This window comes from Photinus pyralis, unplaced genomic scaffold, assembly GCF_008802855.1.
Source record: "Photinus pyralis isolate 1611_PpyrPB1 unplaced genomic scaffold, Ppyr1.3 Ppyr1.4_LG5, whole genome shotgun sequence".
NCBI classification, from domain to species: Eukaryota; Metazoa; Arthropoda; class Insecta; order Coleoptera; family Lampyridae; genus Photinus; species Photinus pyralis.
In genome coordinates, this window is record NW_022170596.1 from 37,261,726 (window position 1) to 37,284,744 (window position 23,019).

Consider the following 23,019-nt stretch of genomic DNA (forward strand, 5'->3'; position numbering starts at 1 on the left):
TAATGTAAAATACTATAATTTTCCTTGAAATGTATTGATTTATTATCGGTACGTATTGTTATGCTAATAGGTTTCTCCAACTCTGGTCTTTTCTGAGATAACATTTGGCAACGCTACCTTCAATAAGACTTGATTATTTATTTATTATCCCTGTCTTGTTCTGGATCCTCAACAGGCTTGCGCCCTGTTACAGAGTTATTTATTATTACATTTTGAATAAAGTTATTAACAATAATTGAACCCCAACGCCAGTACTGGATTGACCGACTTCGCGCGACCTTTCTGGTAGTACGTAGGCGCCTAAATGAGCTGCAATTAATCATTCCAGATGAAAATTGGTTTAAAAATGTATCAGGAAGTTTGTGACCTTTCCACTTTCTACGCTCAGATCGTCAGATTTTTTTAAATGCACCCTCAGTAGGCTGCAAGGTTTGAGTAGATCCAAAAATCCTGTTTTGGGCTCTTTTACTACTAGGCAAGCATTCAAGATCTTTCCTATCCTTAGGGGACCTGTAAGAATATATGGGTCCCCCATCATGTACCCCAACCCCTTCCTTAATAGTCAATCAGAAAATGCAGATCTGAAACTGCTTGGAACAACAATGCAAACTTAATATTGGCGGAACCGATTGATCTATGATATCCAAATTTTTAGGTCGAGTTCGGCGCTTTGGGGAAGTTCTCCGAGGTGTGAAATCACGAAAGAGATAGTATATTATAAACTAAATGGGAATGAAGCGAACTATTAAACTGATTAGCTCAAAAAGATGAATGTTTACAGGTTCTCTAGCACTCTGGCATTCCTCCACGTGATTTCTTCTGATGGGCCATTTAGAATTAGCAAGTTTTTCAGCCTATCTAACATAAGAGGTAAAGTTGGTTGCCTATCCATCTGTTATACAACATTATCTTTGATAATGCATAAAGGTAACATAAGGGGTGTATGCCAAGTCGGTGTGTATGCCTCGTGATTAAATACAACAAACTGTAACTATCATTGTATATGCAATTACATCTCGTTATTTCATATGTCTATGTTATGTCATTCGCAAACAGAGCCCGTAAGTTTGCATACATCGTGTATATTATTAAAAATGTAACATAACCTCAACTTTATTATAAGAAAAACAATCCATTTTTTTAAACTGCTCAATAACTATTCAATTAATTCAGAAATATGGACGATCCACAAGTAATGCAAAATAAACTTTATTTTTTAGTTGAGCAGCTACAAAATATGGCTCGTGATTTACCTCCGTAAAAACTGTTTGTTTGTAAATCAGCGATGATCTTATTCGCTTATTTTTCAGGAAGTATCAAATGCGAGTACCTTACGAATTATTGTCAAGCCTAGCCAATTGCCTCCTTAATGAAACTATCTTCGAAATTGTAAAGGGGCTTATGGAAATTCAGCACGTTACAGAACAGCACTTGTACCAGCAGCGGCTGCAGTTAATTAATAAACACAAATGTTAGTATCTTAACAGTGTTTAATTCTAGACACTTTGAGTTCTAGTGGACGAACAGAAACTGTTGGGGAACGACTCTAGTCCTTTGGTAAAGATAAACGAAATTGAAAAGATGAAAGACGCTCAAGCAACAGAATTAAAACAGTTTGATATGTCACTCGTATTACAATTAGACGAAAAAGTAAGTGTATAGGTACAATATGCACAGGTTTTAATCAAATTGTAGGTGACCGATCAGCAACAGACCTTGGAACAAGCAGGAGTTCCTGGTTTCTATGTGACTTCTAATACACTTGAAGTTAAAGTCCAAATGCATCTGTTAGACTTTATACTTAGATTAAGTAAAATGAACATGCCACTATCACCATAATTTGTATAACATCATTTATTGTCCTTATTTACAATAGTGACCTTGTTGCCTCCAGATAAATAATCAGTTACTACGGAAAGTACAGGTCACGTTATAATTACATTGAGTAAATAGTAGGTAGAGCAAAATACAATTGGCACATCTACACTTTCTTTTTAAATGAGTACATATAAAAAGGCACAAATGAAATTACAATTTTTTTTTGAGTCTATGGACGTTACAGCTGCATCAGTGAGTTTTTTTCGGTGTGCTTTCCTTTCCGTACGAAGATCCGCTGCTAATTTTCGACATTCCTATCGTTTTGGATAGAAGTCCGCTAACTGCAAGTAATACGATAAGATGATTCCTTAAAAGTGGACAACTTACATAGCATCAGTATGCCAATTGCAATTGTGACATACATCATTTTTCCGCTTGAAAATAGTGTCACGAGATAGTAAATACTGGGGCACAAAATCACAATCGTCCATACTATCATATTGACAACAATATGGAAACGGCGCTTCGTTTTGATTGGCGTTATTCGTTTCACTCCTGATAAAGTGAAGAAATCGCCTGTTCTAACAAAGCTATCTTTCAATTTATCCTGAAATAGTCGTGGTGTTAGTTTGTTATCATTATAACTAGAACAATTACGAAAGTATAGAAAGAGTATATGTAATTTGAACATGTGGTCCCTCAATGCCTCTGTACACAACTAACCTTTCCTACAAACATATCTCGTAGAAACTTCTCCTGTTCAGCTTCAGTGCTTGGCACATCTTCCATTGGAATACGTTTCATATACATGTGCGCAACAACAGGTTTACCAAAAAGTAACGTTGTCATTGTTGGTTTATCGTGTACGTCCTCCTTAAATGCGAGTAAGATATCGTAGATGGCAGGTACCTTGCCTTTCATGGAAGGTAAACTGGCTATAAATCCCCTCGTTCGTGGTTGAAGGTGATATTTCAGTTCGGGCAAGTTTCTTTCCCTCGCGAATTGCTCGGATGCTTTGTGCTTTTCTACTGTAAATCTTGTGCCTTCCGGAAATAGCAACAACTGAAAATCATAAGTCGGCACAGTTCATTGACTGAACTATTGCATACCCAAATGGGATCTGGATGATCGGCTAATTCCGTAATTTGTCGATTTATCACTTCTCTGTCCTTATCAAAGGATCGTTCCAAAAAAACAAACTCTGAAAATTTCCACGCCCAACCTAAAACTGGCATATACTGAATGACTTTCTTCGCATATGCTTTGCAGTTCTAAAAGATACAAATGAGGGACAATTATTTGCTATGGATATCTACCCCAAGCAAGCGTATACGATCGCAAAGCATCCATCCAATTAGCCAATCGATTTCGTACGTGTGATTCATGACACAATAAGCGTGTTCTTTCCCCCAATACCTATCATAATCATCCTTATCGATGTATATCAATATTTCGGAACCAGACCACCAATCCCCCATAAACACCAACTCTGTGGATTTTTACATGAGTGAATGAAGTAACGCGTGCTGAAGATACTTACGTGCATATAGTGTTGCGCACAGATACCAATTAATTTTACGATAGACATATTTACTAACCGGTCGGACAGTTAGATACAAAAAACATTGTAAAATATTAACAATAATCCCCGATGTAAAAAATGTGATGGCAAATAATAAATGAACTGTACGTGAACGTTTAAGCACTTGCAAATTTGGCCACATGTTGACTGAAATTTAAAGGGCTCGAATCATGTTCGGGTTACAGGTTACACTTTCAATTACTGCTAAAGTTCACACTGCAATGCACTTAAATGACATTACAAGTTTTAAAAGGTTATTTTAAAATTAATTTAGTTTAATGGAAGTGGAAACTCGTGATATAACTAAAGTTCTAAAGATATTCCATTAATTACTTGAACTTTACACCAATATTTGCATTGAGAATTGGAATTCCTACATCATCATTTTCAAGATTTGATAATAACACAAATAACCTAACTTTTTCTCATTCAAATTAATTATTTATCAAGCAAGACAGTGCGGCAATTAGATAAATTGGGAGGGTTCCTTTCTTGGAGGTTAATATTTGGCATTTCTAAAGAGAATTTGGCATAAAACAGTACGTTTAGGTACCTTTTCGTATAGTACAAGGACCATAAATAACAAAGTACCTACTACGTCACAAAAGTGTACCAAAAGGTACAAACACGGGGTCAATTGAGACAGTGGCGGAGGTAAACAATTCAAACGGGAAGGGGTGAATATTTGAACATTGATAGTATATCTTAAAAGTGCTATGGGTGGTGCTTGAAGAGCCATCAATAGCTTTAAGTTAAGGTCAACGTCAAATCCAAGACAGACTTTTCTCGTTTTAAATAATAATGAGTCATGCTCTCGAAGAATTTCCGGTATTTATGCACCTAAGTCCTAGATTAAGAGAATCTCCTAATACGTACATTTTTTTACGCACTGTGTGTTATAACTGTGCAGTGCCCACATGTGATAGCTTGGCCACTTCCATTATTCCCTAAAAAAAAAGCCGCGCACACTCCCGTTTAAGCAAAATACAATACAAAAACAAAATGGTTTCTTTGTAATAAAATGTGTTTATATTGCATTTTTATGCAAAATGATGAGCCAAACGGCGATTTTTGGCATCTTTTAATGCATTGCCCAGTAATCAGATTCAAGGAACTAAAAACGTGAGTGTTCCCAACGGAAAAACCCCCAAAAGTGTTTATTGCAAAAAAATCGTACCACCGCCGCCACCACCACGTTAATTGTAAATATAAATAACCGTAATTGTATAATAATTACTCGAAAGCGAAACCGCGCGTACATTTCAAGATTGGTAATAGCCTCGCATACAAAAACCCAATGGAGGTTACATTTAAGACGTTCAGTTCTTCGATCGTAAAGTGTGTTTGTTGTGCGAAATAATCGGCGAGAAGATGAATTTTGACTTTAAAGTTGAAAGATGCGGGAAGGGTACATCGGTTCGCTAGTTTAGCAAACATCGCTCGACCTGCATTATGAAGGAGATGGTAGGAGGTTGTTGCGTGTGTTCTGATGATAGAGGTTGGCCCGAAAACCCGTTAGTGTATTGCGATGGACAATCCTGCACCGTTGCTGTACATCAAGGTATTTACTTGGGTTACAAAAAAACGTAGCATTAGGCCGCGGAGGTAATGCAAATTAACACAGTTAAAAACTATGCACAATGTTTTTTGTACGAATTTGGTACCTTTGCTCTCCTCCGAGCATTTGAAACACATGTGGTAAGTTTTTTTTAAACTACCTCATGCTTGGTTTTTTTTTGTTTAAATGTTGCAACAAAGTAAGGGTTTTATTAAAATGCATTGTAAACCAGGTTGTCATGGTAATCTCGACCAAATGCCCCATTTTTTTAAATATTTAGGTGATAAAAAAAGACCTGTTGATTGTAACTAAAAATATAAACGGTTGTAATGTTTTATTAGCATTTATGGTGCCTTTTTTTTACAGCCTGTTATGGAATAGTGACTGTCCCTACTGGACCCTGGTACTGTCGTAAATGTGAAAGTCAAGAGAGAACTGCTAGAGTGGTTAGTATTGCTATACTACACTATGCTTCTTAACTTACTATACTAATCTCATTTTGCTTATGGTAAATACACATCGAATTCCGGCATTTACGTTTAATTCGTTTTTTAGAAGTGTGAATTGTGTCCTAGTAAATATGGAGCTCTTAAGAGAACGGATAACTCTGGCTGGGCCCATGTGGTGTGCGCGCTGTATATACCTGAGGTTCGTTTTGGTAATGTTACTACTATGGAACCTATCCAGTTACAGCTGATCCCTAGTGAACGTTTTAATAAGGTGAGTATCAACACTTTTTTTTTTAGCGCATTTTTGAAAAAAATACGCTATTATATTCGTCATTGCTGGCAGGCCGGCTGTCCGCGTTAGATCTCCACAACTACAATAGCTAGAGACTTCAAATTTTCACTAAAAGCGTTCTGCTATAGTGTAGATGTGCAGGCACTACTCTATTTTGAGTTAGATTACTTGTGAAATCGATAATTGAAGAAAATAATTTCGATATGGGTTTCGGAGGTGCTATAATTTTACCGTTAGATGGCGCTACCAGTATAAAAACTTATTATTTACTTTGTGATTTGTTGTACAAAATGAAGACGTACCGTCAATTGAAATTAAATAAAATTAATTATTTAACGCAGCCAAAATTACTCGTGAGATCGATAATTTTAAACTTCGCTAATAAAATACTGACCTGCATTACCAAAAATGCGCTTTAATCATGCATATGCTGATTTACAACTTGTTTAATGACAATGCAGTTGAGCCTCAGTTGGGCTCATCTCTATTTAGGTCTTCTTTAACATGCAAGGGTTTCAGACAGTGATAGATGCAACACAACTGTTATAAATAGTGATTTTGTAATGTACTTCTTTGATCTGCGACCGATTTTTTGTACTTGTAGTGGTTATCTTATAAATAAATGTAATACTTCTTCATTTTTCTGAAATGAAAATTAATTGTTAAATTTTTTGTGCTTGGCTTATTTGGCGAGGACGGATATTTGTCGGTGCTAGGTTTTTGACAATAAGGGACCAAGAATTAATCTTTGGTCCTCGCTTTGGTCTATGGTGTAGATTTCACTTAGACTTTGTTTAAATTTTTTTTAACCAACCATGACACCCAAAAGTGTACACCTAACAAAATTATATACCTTTTGGAACTCGGTTTGGTTCAAAATTTAAATAAAAGAATCCAAGTGTCATTTTTGGTGGGATGACAAAAACGGTCACCTTGATAAACTTTTTTGTGCTATTTTTTCAGAAACCCCTTATTTCAGGTATCTCCTTATTTGACACACTGTATTGCTGAACCTTCCCATTTGACAGAAGCTGTGTAATGACACAAAGGGTCGACACTTGTTGAGTGTGGTGTAGACGTGACAGTCCCAAAAATAGCACTTTTCAAAAAATAGTAAGTGTAGGGAAAAAGCGTTTCCGTCGAAAGTGTATTATTTTCTGATGTAGAATAAGAATAGATATTCAATAATCTATTTGAAAAAATTAGTTGCCCTACACTTGACCCTTAAGGTGCTTCCATATTTGAAACGGAGTATATAAATCATTTTTTACATGAATTTTGTATCTTATTTTCTAACTGGATGTCTTTCCGAAAAAATATTACCTAGAAACTGTTCAAAACAGAATGAAATGACTGTGTAGCAAATTTGAAGCACAGTTTTTGATTCTGAACAACTTTTCTTAATAACATTTGTGCGTATCTCATCTCTACACTTTACTAACTAAATTTATTTTGTAAAACAAGAACAATAAATACAAATACAAAGAGCATTTTACTGGTATGCGGAAAACGTTTTGGTTTCCAATGAAGCAATTCAAGAAGGAAATTCAATTTGAAAATTTTGATCAAGGGACACACTGTATATAAGTGGCACAGTTTTTCGCGGTTTTCTCAAAATTTTTTCAATGAAAGGGTATTAATGTTTTACATTTTTGAAAAGAGAATAAAACACATCAAATAACTATGCATAAGAGATGTCATTTAAAAAAAATTGTCTCTAGCGGTTTTGTTTAAAAAAAATTTCATGCTATTCCATACTTTTTGGACACCCTGTATGTTGAATGTTCTTCTGTGATCTCGACGATTCGTATAAAAAAATTGTTCTTCAGTTTTGATATTAATCGCATGAAAATTCTTACAATTTTTAGAGTTGGAGTTCGACCCAGGATGTTGAAAAACCTCCAGATCGAGATTGTTTTTTGTGCCTTTATTTAGGAATGCACATCTTGGGGTAGGAGGGAAAAGAAAATGCGGGAAATTATTTTTAGTGTCTTGACTAGTGGGCGATTTTCTATAAAATATCAAATGGTATACATGTAGAACACTGTATTATCGCAAAGATTATTAAATATATAGTGTGTGGTCTACAGGGTGTTAAAATTTCAATTTTTTTCTTTATATCTCTTGCAGTTTTTGAGACATTTCGCTCATATTTGAAAATTACGCTGAAGGGCTCACATCATTATTCATGTCAATGGTAGTGAGAATTGACAGGGTGTTTTTTAGGGGTCATGTTCTATTTTCAACCACTGAATTTTTTTTCAGTGGGTCGCTGATAGATTGTGAAACAAGAATTTAATATTGTAATTTGTTACTTATTGGTCTCTGGTAATTTTTTTGTGTCTGTGACCATTATCGAGCAAAAAATTTTTGGCTATATGAAAGTATGATTTTTTAAATGGTCCTGGTTTCATATCTTGTTTTTATTAGTTTTGACAGTTGACATTGCAAATTGTATCTTGTCTTTGCATAAATTATGTTTATAAATTAACGGTTTAAATTGTAAATTGTACAATACCCTGGAGATAGGTAGCAAAGCGTTTGCGGACCTATGTTTATATGAAAATCATAAAGTAAGTAATTAGCCCCTTCCATATTTACAACGTATTTAGGAGAACATCCTGTATATGTAATCGAGACGCCGTTTTACCATTAGATCATGAAATACAGAAACAAAATACCTGTGTGAATTTGGCCCCCTAATTTTAGGAAGGCCAGTTTTTACCCGGAAATGAGAATACAGACACACAGACCAACATAATAGTGATTTTATTTGATTCGGATGGAGGGGATCATGCAAAATGCAATATTTCTCTACTAACGTGCGTGTGGTAAAAAACTAAAAAAATCTTTTAGTAATCCTGAACAATTTTGGGTTTTGAATATTGTTTAGCTTGAGCTAGGTGGCTATTGCGATCATCGTCTTTGGGACATGTCAAAACTGCATCAAATGTCGACATTAAATAAGTAAATTTGGTTTCTATCTGTATGTACAGAGTGAGTCAACAATTGCGCGAAGTAACTTAATGCCTTGAAGATATGATTTTTAGATATAGTGCCTTTGTATTATGATATGGTTGGATATTCTCCGCATTTTAAAAATATCTTGAATTATACAGGGTGCGTTCACAAAGTAGGGCTCTAAAAAGGTACATTTTTAAAATCCTCTTTAAATGAATGCATTTTTTAATTCTAGTGCAATTGTAAAACTTTTGTATTACATGGGTCTAGTACGAAGAACTTGTAGTGTTTTCGATTTATAAGTAAAATTTGGCTTTTGCAAGCGTCAGTTTATTGCCAACTACTTAAGTTTTGGTTCCAGGCTCTGTATCTTTGATCTTGGGTAAAGTAAAAGTCAAATGAATACATCTACTAGGAAACAACTGATGAAATATACACACACTAAAACTTAAAAAAAATACACTATTTTTGTAACCCAAAATAAATCAGTTTCTTCGCAATAAATGTTAGAAAATATGTCCTTCTTGTGCCATACAAGTTTCAAGTCTTTTAGTAATATTTACTTGATTGTAAAAACACGTGACTACAAAATGGATTTAATTTAACTCCAGTCAATGACATTGGTTCAGCTTTTTTACATGATATGATTGTTATGCAACTTATTTAAGACTAGAATGTACAGGGTGGCCAAATAAGAATGCGAGGTACTGTATCTGGGAACCTGTCCATCGTAGAGGCTTGCGGTAAAAAAAAATTATTACTAAAACGGCCACTAGAAAAACCTGGAAAATATTTTTAAGTTTCTGCAATGGCCGCTAGGGGGCGTAACTGCAATCTGGAATCTAAAAAAATGATGTTTCTGTAAATTCCGCTACATTAACCTAACAAAAAAATGTCCGGTTTTTGAAGTTTACCTGAACCTTTTTTGTTTGACAATTTTTCCTGTATCTCTAAAAATGAAGTGGTGGGGGGTATTCAAAGGTTTCCGTAAAGAACACCGTGTATCTTCGAAACGACTGAGCCGATTTTATCAAACTTGGGTTAATTGAAAAGAGTTATTCTTCGGCTATAAATATTATAATATTTGAAGTTTTATTGGTTTCACATATCGCCGCTTGAGGGCTTTTTTCGACATTCCGACAGAAATGGTTAATTTTCTCAAAAATATTAAATGCGTTGGTTTGATTTTTTTCTCATGAAAAAGTAGCTAAATGATGCCTAAACAAGCTCGCGAAAACCGCATCTCGATATCTTGTTCCTAACCTAAAATTTAGACCAAAGAAATTTTATACCCTCAAAATTTTATTTTTTTAAGCTAATTTTTCCGGAATTATTTTTGTTATATAAATTGTGGCCCTAAGGTGGATCGTGGATCGATTTAAAAAAGGAAGCTTTTAATGCCGCCGTAAATGCTCGAAATGCTGGCCATCACGATATAAAAAAATATATATATATATCTCAAGATATCGAGATGGTGTTTTCGCGAACTTGTTTAGGCATCATTTAGCTACTTTTTCATGAAAAAAAAATCGAACCAATGCATTTAATTTTTTTGAGAAAATTTACCATTTTTGTCGGAATGTTGAAAAAAACCCTCAAGCGGTGATATGTGAAACCAACAAAACTTCAAATAGTATAATATTTGTAGCTGAAGAATAGCTCTTTTGAACTAACCCGAGTTTGTTTAAATCGGCTCAGCAATTTCGATAATACAGGGTGTTCTTTATGGAAACCTTTGAATACCCCCCACCACTTCATTTTTAGAGATACAGGAAAAATTGTTCAGATTATCGTCAACTTCAAAGACCTGATATTTTTTTGTTAGGTTAATATAGCGGAATTTACAGAAACATCACTTTTTTAGATTCCAGATTGCAGTTACGCCCCCTAGTGGCCATTTCAGAAACTTAAAAATATTTTCCAGGTTTTGCTCTTGGCCGTTTTAGTAATAAATTTTTTTACCGCAAGCCTCTACGATGGATAGATTCTAAGATACAGTACCTCACATTCTTATTTGGCCACCCTGTACAGAGTGAGTCAACAATTGCGCGAAGTAACTTAATGCCTTGAAGATATGATTTTTAGATATAGTGCTTTTGTATTATGATATGGTTGGATATTCTTCACATTTAAAAAATATCTTGAATTATACAGGGTGCGTTCGCAAAGTAGGGCTCAAAAAAGGTACATTTTTAAAATCCTCTTTAAATGAATGCATTTTTTAAGTCTACGTGCAAACTTTTGTATTACATGGGTCTATAGTACGAAGAACTTGTAATGTTTTCGATTTATAAGTAAAATTTGGCTTTTGCAAGCGTCAGTTTATTGCCTTAAGTTACTTAAGTTTTGATTCCAGGCTCTGTATCTTTGATCTTGGATAACGTAAAAGTCAAATGATTACATCTACTAGGAAACAACTGATGAAACATACACACTACACTAAAACTTAAAAATACACTATTTTTGTAACCCAAAGTAAATCAGTTTCTTTGCAATAAATGTTAGAAAATATGTCCTTCTTGTGCCATACAAGTTTCAAGTCTTTTAGTAATAATAATAATAATGACATCCCAATTAATAATAATAATAAATAATACAAGTTTTTAAATAATTTTTTTATGAAGTTATTTTTCCAAATTTATTAGCGAGCTACCCAATTTCCTTCATGATTTTGGACCCGTCCGTCCGTCTGTGTACATGATAACTCGCAAACGGTTTGGAATTTTCCAATTCTGTTTTCAGTAATAGGTAGACAATGGTCAAGGGAGTAACAGATTAAATTTCTGTCCATCCGTCTGTGTTTGTCACTTTGTGTATATTCGTTTGAACAGTATTTATTTTTAACAAATTTTAATGGTTAAAGGAGTACTACATTTATTTAGCATAGAATTTTTAGAGAACAATCTTAAACATTATCAGCAAAAAGATTAGAGGTCATATTTCACCTGTACTATGCTCTAAACTAATAACAATATGTTTATGTTGATTGTTGTAAATTATAGGTTTGTTACATTTGTGAGGAGCAAGGCAAAGCTAGTAGTGCAGGCGTTGGAGCTTGCATGCAGTGTAATAAAGCCGGTTGCAAACAACAATTTCACGTTACTTGCGCTCAAACATTGGGCTTACTCTGCGAAGAGGCAGGGAATTACCTTGATAACGTGAAATACTGCGGTTATTGTCAACATCACTACAGCAAATTGGTAAGTCGCCCGACACAGCCGGCAAAGACCAATAAATCACTTTTAGAAAAAAGGAGGGAATGTGAAGACTATACCGCCTTATAAGCCAATTTCAAACGAGAATCACCTGTCAGATTCCAACTCGGAGAAGGATTCCGAGACGAATTTGTCCGTCAGTACGAAATCATCGTCTTCCCAGCCAGCTGCCACTGGTAAACGTAAATCGTCGTCCGCTAATAAGACGTCATCATCCAATTCGAAATCATCGGCAAACTCGAAAACAGTTGTATCCCACCAAAAAACCGTCCACAATAATAATAGCAAAATCGAGCGAGATAAACCTAAAGTTACTAGCGCCGTTAAAAGTGCCAAAAGTGGGGACGATAGTTCTGTCGCGAGTAGTGCTGTTGATTCCGTCGTTGAAATAAAGACTGATCGCATTGCGACGCCGGTCATTAAAGACGCAAAAATTGAGATCGAACTCGAACCCAAAACTGAACATAAAGATAGTAAAATTAACAAAAAACGGAAATCGAACTCAAGGACGCCCACGCCGAATACTGTGCCAAGTGAATCTGTGATTCCAGCAGCTAACTTATCAGTGTTAATCCCCGAGTTGAGTGCTAGCGTGCTTAGTGGTATAACAGGCGGAACTGTGATCGCGATCGAAAAACGTGAAAGTAGTGTCGAAAGTGTCGACAAAAAAAAGGTAAGGGTTAATTGCGCGAAGACGCTTATCAGTTGACTTTTATTTAGGTTAAGCTTGATCATTCGCAGCCGGCTTTGATACCAAGCGTGGCGATTCCGATCGCCGTTTCCCCAGTTGTTAAAAGCAATCCTTCTCCGCCTCAGCTTTCTGTACCCGTCGACCAAGCTTCGGTACTTACGACAGTTATATCACCTACATCTACCGGAAACATCCTTCCTTCCATTAACTCGTTAGTCGTTTCAGTACCCCTGCTTAACACAAACTTAAGTCCACATCCCAATATCATTAATAACCCAACAAGTGTCGTCACGACACCCATAACCTACCCTTCATTGCCGCAAGAACAAAGTATAGCGGAAAGCATTCACAAACACATAAACGATAGTGAGTCTGAAAAGGTAATGGAAGTCAAATTTTTAATGCCTACTTTTAGGTCCGATAATGACAGGGGACAGTAATCAAAGTGCAAGTGTGATCACATCCGAAATGAGCGGAGACGGTTTAAAAATAACGTACGAACAACAACAAGGAGCCGTGCCCATTGATCTTGAATCAAATTCAAATTTGGAGGAGCCACTTCCAACTAAGAGGACAAGGTATATTTCCAAAATTGTACATGGTGGTTCGAGTTCTTATGGAAACACCCTTTATTTTAAAAGATCAATTTAAAAGAAAAAATCACTGACGCAAATCGAATCGTTTGGCCGCTAGGGGGCGTTTCTTGAATTACTTGATTTCTTTAACGTCCCATAACTTTCTTATTATTACAGATAATTGATTTTGGCAAAATTTGTCTTAGAGCACTTTTTTATGCAGAATCCATAGCGATGCACTGTTTATATACAGAGTGTTTAGTTTTTTATACGACCCTAAATTTTGATCTAAGTGTCACTTATATTTATTTTAAATATTATGGACCATATTGCATTTTATTGCAGACATCTGGCTGCTATGGCGAACGAAAGATGGCAGGATTGTTTAAAATGACAATCTCTTGGTTAACTGTATTTTTCGTTTTAAACAATCCCACCATCTTTTGTTCGCCATGGAAACCTAGATGTCTGCAATTTAAATAAAAATGAATCGCCGAAATGTATGTACGTGCATAACCTCGGAACGACTGCAACAAATTATTTGTTGTGTTTGTTGTTATCAAGACAGGGTTTGTATAAAAGATAATAATTGTACGGAAAGATTTTAAAGCGCAACGTAATATAATATTAATAATTAATAATATAATAACGAATAGATGGCGCCAAAGCGAGATCTACTATGGCTGTACAAGAATGCAAACCATCGACTTGCATTAAGGTATACTCCAAAAGAGACTTCTGAAGTGAAATACATATATAGGGTGGCCAATATGAAAAAATGTAGTGTAGAGTGATAAAAAAATTCAACAGAAAAAGTATTCTTAGACTTTGCCAAAATCAATTATTTATCTTTAATAATAAGGAAGTAATGTGGCATTAAAGAAATCTACTAAACGAGAAACGCCCTCTAGTGGCTAAACGATTTTCTTCGTGCCATTGATGTCCGCTTCATAATTGACCTTCATTGTTTCTATTTCTTAAAATAAAGGGTGTTTCCATAACAAAGTGTTCAAGTTGGACCACCTTGTACGGCATAGATGCTTTCTTATGTTAATTGATGTTAAACATAACCTCTGGGTTCAAACTGTACGTCACTGATCCAAACAGAATCTCAAACCCTTTAGCCGCTAACTTTTTTTAACCAAAGGTTGACATAGATGTAGAATAAGCTCACTAGAGCCGGGACTGGATTTGAAATTTTAAAAATTGAAATGCCATAGAAGGACCTAGAAAGCTCTGGGAATTACTAAGAACAGGGATCCAGACTATGTGAATGAGTTTTGATGCGTTAGAAAATACAATCGTGGAAAACGCCTAGAAAAAGAACCTTCAGTTCCCTAAATTTGTATACCAAATGTTTTTCAATGATGCACCACGGTAGGTATACAGTGGGGGGTTAAAGAGAAAATATACAGGGTCTGTTAAAAAGTAGATTTTGTTATCAAAATTGATTTTTTTAATGAAACAGTATTTTTTTTTAATCCATTTTCGATTTATTTTTATTATGCGCAGAATGTGACACCGAATTCGAAAATGGATTTTAAAAAATACTGTTCCATTTAAAAAATCAACTGGTAAATCTATTTTTTTTATTCACCCTGTAATTTTTTTAACCCAACACCTGATTTTTAAATGAATTTGTACCATATTGTAGCCGCTCACTGTATATTACAACTTCTATTTAAACAAATTTCTATTGTAACAAGTTTCCAAAACACCTAACACTTATTCTACATCAAAAATATACAGGGTGCGTCAAAAAGTAGATTTTGTTACCAAAATTGATTTTTTAAATGAAACAGTATTTTTTTAAATCCATTATCGAATTATTTTTATTATGCGCAGAATGTGACACCGAATTCGAAAATGGATTTTAAAAAATACTGTTCCATTTAAAAAATCAACTGGTAAATCTATTTTTTTTATTCACCCTGTAATTTTTTTAACCCAACACCTGATTTTTAAATGAATTTGTACCATATTGTAGCCGCTCACTGTATATTACAACTTCTATTTAAACAAATTTCTATTGTAACAAGTTTCCAAATTACCTAACACTCTTATTCTACATCAAAAATGTACAGGGTGCGTCAAAAAGTAGATTTTGTTACTAAAATTGATTTTTTAAATGAAACAGTATTTTTTTTAATCCATTTTCGATTTATTTTTATTATGCGCAGAATGTGACACCGAATTCGAACATGTATTTTAAAAAATACTGTTCCATTTAAAAAATCAACTGGTAAATCTCTATTTTTTTATTCACCCTGTAATTTTTTTAACCGAACACCTGATTTTTAAATGAATTTGTACCATATTGTAGCCGCCCACTGTATATTACAACTTCTATTTAAAGAAATTTCTATTGTAACAAGTTTCCAAATTACCTAACACTCTTATTCTACATCAAAAATGTACAGGGTGCGTCAAAAAGTAGATTTTGTTACTAAAATTGATTTTTTAAATGAAACAGTATTTTTTTTAATCCATTTTCGATTTATTTTTATTATGCGCAGAATGTGACACCGAATTCGAACATGTATTTTAAAAAATACTGTTCCATTTAAAAAATCAACTGGTAAATCTCTATTTTTTTATTCACCCTGTAATTTTTTTAACCGAACACCTGATTTTTAAATGAATTTGTACCATATTGTAGCCGCTCACTGTATATTACAACTTCTATTTAAACAAATTTCTATTATATAAAATTTCCAAATTACCTAACAATCTTATTCTACATCAAAATTGCTTTACGAAAGTCAAAAATCTATTTTTAATGGCAAAAAAGGTATGGATTAACAAAGATTCTAGTTTGAAATACCGAAATTCCCATTTCTGCTAGTGTGCAGAAACATAATGTAAGAAAGCTTTTGCCTTTTGTGCGCATTGCAGTTTAGTAAGGGTCAATTCTTAGATCGATGTCGGGCGAAAAGGCCGAAAGAGGCGGACGGCGAAAAAAGCCAGGCACGAACGTCGCATCGACGCCTTCGATGAACGCAACAAAACGATCAAGCCGATCTCAGAACACGACCTCACCGCCTAACTCAAGCTCGATCATTCCACCGAATCAAATTAAGGAATCTCCGCCGAGTTCGCCCAACTCTGAAAGTCAAGGCGCGATGACGCGCGCCAATAGAAACAAGACTAGGCAAAAGGCGCAAGGTGTTCTACAATCGACCGCTGCTTCTGCGCCCGGAAACGTTAAGGAGACGAAAGATACTTTAAAAGTGTAAGTTGTTCTCTGCTAAGCTAAGTAAATTTGGTGAAGACAAATTGCTTCAGGTGAGAAATAAACCTGATCCTATTCTTTGACTTTAAAGTCACTAAATATAGAAAGTACCGCAATCCATTGGGCTCGTGTGTTAGAGAGAGAACGCATTATTTTTGTTACGAGATTCTAGTAACTTTAATGTTAGGGATTGTTCCACCTGTTTGCAGATATCTGTATATATTTTTATAAAACATGATAGTACTATGAAGTTAGGTTATAAAAAATTACAGCTATTCAGATTTTATTTGTCAATTTTTTTAAGTTGGCAGCAAATTTGCCTAAAAATGGCGGATGATTGCGGTACTTTCGAAATCTAGTGACTTTATTTCACTTAATCAGGAGGTGCCACCTGGCGGTAACCAGCCAAATTAACATTTCCATGTAGTTAATAATTGTATTTATTTAAGTTTTAAATTCTTCAATTGGTGTATTACAGATTTCAAAATGGCGTCTCAGCTCCCCACATGTTAGGAAATCAATTGAATCCAAACTCGAATATGGCCCAGAAAATGTCGGATCACCTCAGCTCCGAATTGGAGGCGCATAGTATATTTAACGTAAACGAACCTTCCCCGCTTATCGGACCGCAACTTCACCACCGGGTGCTTGCCAACGTAAGCATTTTGGCAGTTACAAGGAACGACGCTAACTAGTTTTTCAGGCAAGATCCAACAGTACTGGTGGCTCGAGTACAGCATCCGGAGGCAGCGGATTCTCCATGCTGGGTGGCGGGGGTGGTTCTATTCCGCAAACTCTCGATCAGTTGTTGGAGAGACAGTGGGAGCAAGGTTCTCAGTTTTTGATGGAGCAAGCTCAACATTTTGATAGTAAGATTTTTTTTGGTATCATGCCTCTTTTCTCTTGAATAAAGCTAAAAAATAAAAATTGATAACTATATTTCCAATAATTAAAATTAGATTCTGATCCTTGCACAGCACGAGAATTATAAGTCATAAACTCAATCAGTCAATGGAATGCTTGTTTTTAAAGGGTTTTCCAATTCTTTTTCTGAAGAGGATAGAAAGTAGAATTTTCCTTAGTTTGTACGCACGTCATCGGTGTATTATGACGTCATCATTAAGTATGTTTACATAGCATCGTCAACGTATGTGGGCAGCCAGTGCTGCATTGTCAGTAGGATACCCATTACATCAACGACTTCTATTGACCATTTACTAAAAAAGTGTTTTCTGTAGGTATTTGTAACAGGTTGTCTATGTTGCGATCTTTTACTAACAACGTGAACATTACTATTTGGGCGTAAAGGAAAAATTTAAAAAAAAAATTATTTTAATTGTTTTTTCGTAATACCGCCGGCAGTAAGTACTTAGCAGCAGAAGTCAAGAAGTGGCTGCAATCTTGACTTACTCCATACTCACAAGCAGAGCAACCATTGGCGACTGTCTGGCTCAGGTGACCCCTATACTACTTGTATGTAGATCATCCAGTTCCCATTGCAGGAGGGCTGATATTATGCCATCCAACCCTGGTGACTGGCAGCCGCCCACTCATTCTCCGTGGGAATGAAGGGGTTACTTTTGGCGTATGGTGCTGTGGTGGCTCCGGAAAAGTGGGCGACTCTCAGTACCTCCGCTGTTTGTGGAAGAACCACAGAGGCTAGCTGGGTTAAAATATAAACCTTTTGTTAGAATTTTATTTAGGCGGGATGCAGAGGGGGTGGATTTTATAGAGCTGCAGAAAACTCTTCCATGCCTCTCTGACGCCTTCTAATATCCTTCTTATATAGCCTTAGATTTAATTTATAGGCCTTCCAATCGGCTATAGCTTTACTCTTCTGTGCCTTATTGAACAGTTTGCTCAACTGTACCACCAGAGCTGGATATAGGGCGGCTTGGCAGTTCTCAAACCTGCGTATTGATGACGTGACGTGAGGAAAATCCTACTTTATAAAATTTTTGATTAGAAATTTGGTCCAGTCCAGTTGTTCATACCTATGCTATCAAAAAAGTGGAAATCTAAGTAAGACTGTGCTCTCTTTGTTAAACAAATGCCATTTTGATAGCGTTTTAATATACAGGGTGTTCATTTGGGCATGAATCTCACATTGTTTAATGTTAAAATTGTCTTTCGCCAGGCACAATGACTCATAAAAACATTTTTACAGTTGCTTCGTTATTATCATGCTTGCATCAATTACGAGCGGAAAACTTGCGATTAGAAGAGCATGTTAGTTCGTTACTTCAAAGGCGAGACCATCTCTTGGCTGTGAATGCGCGCTTGGCAATACCTCTAACAGGACAACCCGCCACTTCACAAAGTTCCCACCCTCACACAGGTAAAACGACGATTCCTTCCACCTTTCACCGACATTGCATTTTCAGTTAACAACATTCACCCGTCGGTTCTCGCAAGTCACGGAGAGGCGTCGAGGTCACGCCACAATAGCACCGGATCCTACCCCTCGCATCCCCAACAAGTTACCGTGCAACATGCACCGATGGCCGTCGAAAACGGTCTACCCCCCGAAACCACCCAAATTTATCCCCATCACAGAAGTCCCGCGAGCACACAATCGCAATCCACCTCCTCAGTACGGTAAGCGCGTACGAAAGACAGTAGAAAATTTGTTGCAATTTATAAGAAATTGATATACTCAAATCGTTTCTGTTATAAATTATAGACATTCACCTGCAGGATCGACGGGGTACCCTAGTAGTGGGATCATGCGGCAAAGTGGGGACAGTGGTCGCACTGCTCCTCGACCGCAACCTTACCCATTATATCAGGGTCCCGGACCTTCGACGGCACAGTCACAGGTATTACTATTGTTGTGCTTGTGTTAGTTGGAGGAGTAGTTTTGTAGTTGCATAGAAGTGCAATAATACAGTGCGTTTTAAATAAAGTTAACACTATGGCTAACTTTCTTACTGGTTATGTAATCATTTTTCCTTAGGGTGTATCAGAAAAATGATTGGGCAGTGGGTTATTGAATTATTTTAATTGGAACGCCCTGTATATTTTTACATATTTTTGACGGTTACTCTGATTTAATTAATGAAGAAGCTACATTAAAAAATGTGGGACAAAGCAAAATAGTTACAAAAAATTCTTCACGTTTTGCACTCCCAATACTAACAAAATTAACAGTAGTGTGAACTTTAGTTGGAACATACTGTATATGTGCCGCTTTTCAAATAATATTCTGGTATATAAATTGAAACGGTTGATAGTAATGGTACTGTACTTGTTACACGTGAGTAAAATACAAATGCAGTGTTGCTGTTACAAGAGAAATTATACTTCAATATACTGCTATGAGACAATTTAAGCAGTGGCGATCTAAATAATATGATTGTTAATGGTTCATAACTTGCATCAGAGCGGCGCCTCCTTAGATTAATAATAATAATAATAATAATGTCTTTTATTAGTTACATCTTGCAACATTTTTTTTTATTATACCATTGAATAAGCACCTTAAAGAAGTATAACGCCCGTGTTAACTGATGAAATAAAATCTGCCCAGGATTCTGTCGTCCCTCTGTTGTGGGGGAAAGTGAACCACAAATTTAAAACTAGTTACCGACTTTGCAGATTTCTTTACTTCTTTAAAATTCCAACATTGCCAGATTTTTGGCAAGCGCCTTGAGTTTGAATAAACTAGATTAAAATATTGAATAAGCTTTTATTCAATGCCAATAACAATATTATGTCAGGAGGATCAGTCTGAAATGTAAGATCATAAGGAACAATAAATAAAGTAAAAAATGTAGTTTAATCTAATAAGAAAACAACAAGAACTGTTCTAAGGACCAGTGCCGTCCTTAGGGTGGAGCGAGTGGAGCGGCCGCTCCAGGCCGCGCGCTGAAAAAGGCCTCGCACTGCGAGGCCTTACTCTCGTTAAGAAATAAATATAAAGTTTGGTTGAATGAAAATAATATAATAATATTTTAATATATAAATATACAGGGTACCCATTATGTATGGGATATAGTATATATCCCGGTAAAGATTTTTCTATATGATAGTTGTTTGACATTTTATTTCCCATAATAAGGTAGCATTCCGTTGTTTTTATTTCAGAAAACAAATGAGTAACGAAAAATAATTAATTTCTTTAAAGTAGCAATGCACACTTTCATTAAGCTCGTTTGATAGAGATTTTTTCTCTTTTCAATGACATAACCCAGCACTCGTCTAGAATAAATTAATTTTTATTTTTTGTGATAGGTTATGCTACTGCCTTGCACTTAATGGTGAACATTTTGAACATTCATTATGATGAAACCCATTTTAATGCTAATTTGGTTTTGTCTTCAAGGTTTAATAAGACACGTACACGTTCATTTGTTTTATTTTGATGTAGGATATCTGGATTAATGTTATTGATCTTTACGATACATTTTTTTGAAAAATTTTCTTGAATAAGGGTACTCTGTTATATCATCGAAAAGGGAAAAAAATCTCTATCAAATGAGCCTAATGAAAAGGTGCATTGCCATTTAAAAAAATTCAATTGTTTTTCGTTAGTCATTTATTTTCTGAAATAACAACTGAATGCTGGCTTATTATGGGAATAATTTTATATACATTCGATATTTACCGAGATATATATTATATTCGATACATAATGGGCATCCTCCGGGTGTATTCCATCCTCCCCCCCCCCCCGGCAATCATTGGCCCCGCAAAAATATTTCGCTCCAGGCCTCGCATTTGCTTTACTCTTTACATAATAAACAATCAAACTTTACCTAGCTCCATATAAGGATCTGGTAAATATGACAACACTGTTCAACTCTGATAAACAAGGAAAACAAAGGGCCCCTAAGTATAACTGGTTTCCCTGTTTAAAATAGTCATTATTTACCGCCCTAGGCCAAATATCCTTCAATACTTGTGGTAATTAACCACTTTGCAGTGTATGCAACACACCTTACACCAATTTCAGGTTTACCTATGTAGTTATACTTCTTTAAAGGTGTTTATTCAATGATTATACTAAATCTCCTCACCTTTTGAAAGCACTAATGGCCAGAGCTTAAGAGAAATCTGTGCTGCACAACAGTCTCTATTTTGGCAGACTTGAACTACAATGGAACAGCATTAGTGATTTTAAAAAGTGTGAAATTTTCAGTGCTCTCAAGTACCAATTTCTCTTACCTGCTATGAAATACGGTCAACAGTACATATCAAAATTCAAGCACAGTGAAGCTGGTGATAGTGATCCAAACACAAACTGTTGTACAGTCACAGACAAAATTAATGATTCCTATACGACCCAATTCTAAGTTTCAAAGTATTGGGGAAACTTGGTCATTAATTTATCTGAAACCGTATCTATATCGCACGATGAATTTTTGTGAGCAGTGAAAGTGCAAGTGAACAAGGGAGATTTTTTTTTAGGTGGTGATCAGACGAGATCCCGAATTACAAACACAGCCATCATCCAAGCCTAGCTGAGAGCATGAACATCCAGCTTTTAGCATTACACGCCTACTCAATCTGCGCTGACAAATCACGTGTAGTTTTAGCGAAATTTTGGTTTGTTCTCGAAGAATCAACGAATATTCCGGGGCGTCTGTGTGAAGTAGTCGTACGAGTTTGTATTTCGACGAGTTTTTAATGTGATGTGAGCCTGAACTGTCCTGTTTTTAACAGCAAATAGACTAGGATTTTCTTTTTTGATAAAATCAAGAAAGTGACTTATAAAGTCAATTAAGTAACGTCGCCGTAAACCGTTAATGTTTGTTGATTATTACATATCCACATTTTAATTTTATCACTGCCATAAAACCACTTGTAAGTCTTATTTCATGGAGAAATTTTTATCAAGTTCCTTGTGGTGCTATAATCTTATTTTTGAGTTCGACGAGTTCATGTTTTGTTACACTCTATAGGGTTGTGTTCAATTAGGATTATTTACGCAATAGAAGACTAATAGTGCCCCAGTGTAACAAAAATTACCAAAAAAGCATGTAGTTTTTACATTCTCTCTTTGTACTTTTTATTTATATTTTAAGCTATTATTTTTTTTTTAAGTTTTATCTAAAACTCTCTAGAATTCATATTGTGCAAGCTTAATTGTAACTATTACCAAATCATTTTTACACTTGGTTTAGTTACCACCAATTTACAACTTAAGAGGGGTTCAGTAAATGCATTTGGGAACATGTTAACAAACGGTAGGTTTTGCATTTCTTTATGTCTTTTATTGACTAAACTTCTCTTAAAAAAGAAGTATGCATTTCCTGAGCCCTTCTATATTTATTTTATTTTAGCAATAACTTATTTCAATGAATGGCTCCTCTGTCACAATTTAGTTTAAAGGTTGTATAAATGTTAAATGAAATGTACAGTTAATACTAATACCCTGTATAAATTGTTAGTCTAGCTATTAGATATAATTTTCATCTCAGGGAAATTACGTAGAGAACTTTCAATATTTAACAACAGTACCAATGTTTCAGTAAGCGCAATAACTTATGTATGCCAGTAATCGGGAGCCATATTTATTATAAGAAATAGAATAAATGCAAACCTTCTGTAGAGTTTTCGATTTTAATATAGATGTAGGAAATCTTTTTGTTATTTTTTTTTAATCACTGTTTTTAGTCTCTTCACTTAGCATGTGATGTTCCGG

At 35.3% G+C, this 23,019-nt stretch overlaps 3 protein-coding genes across 8 annotated transcripts; 2 read left to right on the forward strand and 1 right to left on the reverse strand.

Annotated features, from left to right (window-relative positions):
* Window positions 1-228: 228 nt before the first annotated feature.
* On the forward strand, window positions 229-2,159 carry LOC116171955 (gonadal protein gdl). Of its 3 annotated transcripts, none has more exons than XM_031489018.1 (4): window positions 229-870; window positions 1,311-1,471; window positions 1,517-1,650; window positions 1,696-2,159. In XM_031489018.1, exons 2-4 carry the CDS (start codon window positions 1,321-1,323, stop codon window positions 1,837-1,839), a joined length of 429 nt encoding a protein of 142 aa, XP_031344878.1. In that variant the 5' UTR covers window positions 229-870; window positions 1,311-1,320; the 3' UTR covers window positions 1,840-2,159. The 3 variants fall into 3 exon arrangements, with proteins under 3 accessions (XP_031344878.1, XP_031344877.1, XP_031344876.1); XM_031489017.1 differs by lacking the exon at window positions 229-870 and adding an exon at window positions 903-1,061; XM_031489016.1 differs by lacking the exon at window positions 229-870 and adding an exon at window positions 1,078-1,257.
* Window positions 1,839-3,783, reverse strand: LOC116171942 (1-acyl-sn-glycerol-3-phosphate acyltransferase gamma-like). Its single transcript, XM_031488997.1, has 6 exons — window positions 3,359-3,783; window positions 3,135-3,307; window positions 2,928-3,089; window positions 2,542-2,880; window positions 2,206-2,425; window positions 1,839-2,159 (listed from the first exon to the last, which is right to left on the reverse strand). Exons 1-6 carry the CDS (start codon window positions 3,540-3,542, stop codon window positions 2,068-2,070), a joined length of 1,170 nt encoding a protein of 389 aa, XP_031344857.1. The 5' UTR covers window positions 3,543-3,783; the 3' UTR covers window positions 1,839-2,067.
* Window positions 3,784-4,084: 301 nt separating this feature from the next.
* LOC116171924 (protein AF-10) lies at window positions 4,085-22,960 on the forward strand. Of its 4 annotated transcripts, XR_004145560.1 has the most exons (15): window positions 4,085-4,961; window positions 5,325-5,404; window positions 5,514-5,678; window positions 11,663-11,860; window positions 11,907-12,548; window positions 12,596-12,932; window positions 12,982-13,144; window positions 16,059-16,373; window positions 16,852-17,029; window positions 17,077-17,242; window positions 18,541-18,711; window positions 18,758-18,971; window positions 19,057-19,192; window positions 21,783-21,921; window positions 21,980-22,960. XR_004145560.1 is itself a non-coding variant. In XM_031488968.1 (14 exons), the coding sequence occupies exons 1-14, from the start codon at window positions 4,853-4,855 to the stop codon at window positions 21,837-21,839; spliced, it is 2,931 nt and encodes a 976-aa protein (XP_031344828.1). In that variant the 5' UTR covers window positions 4,085-4,852; the 3' UTR covers window positions 21,840-22,960. The 4 variants fall into 4 exon arrangements, 2 of the variants coding, with proteins under 2 accessions (XP_031344828.1, XP_031344829.1); XR_004145561.1 differs by having other exon boundaries at window positions 19,071-19,192; window positions 21,783-22,960; XM_031488968.1 differs by having other exon boundaries at window positions 21,783-22,960.
* Window positions 22,961-23,019: the final 59 nt, after the last annotated feature.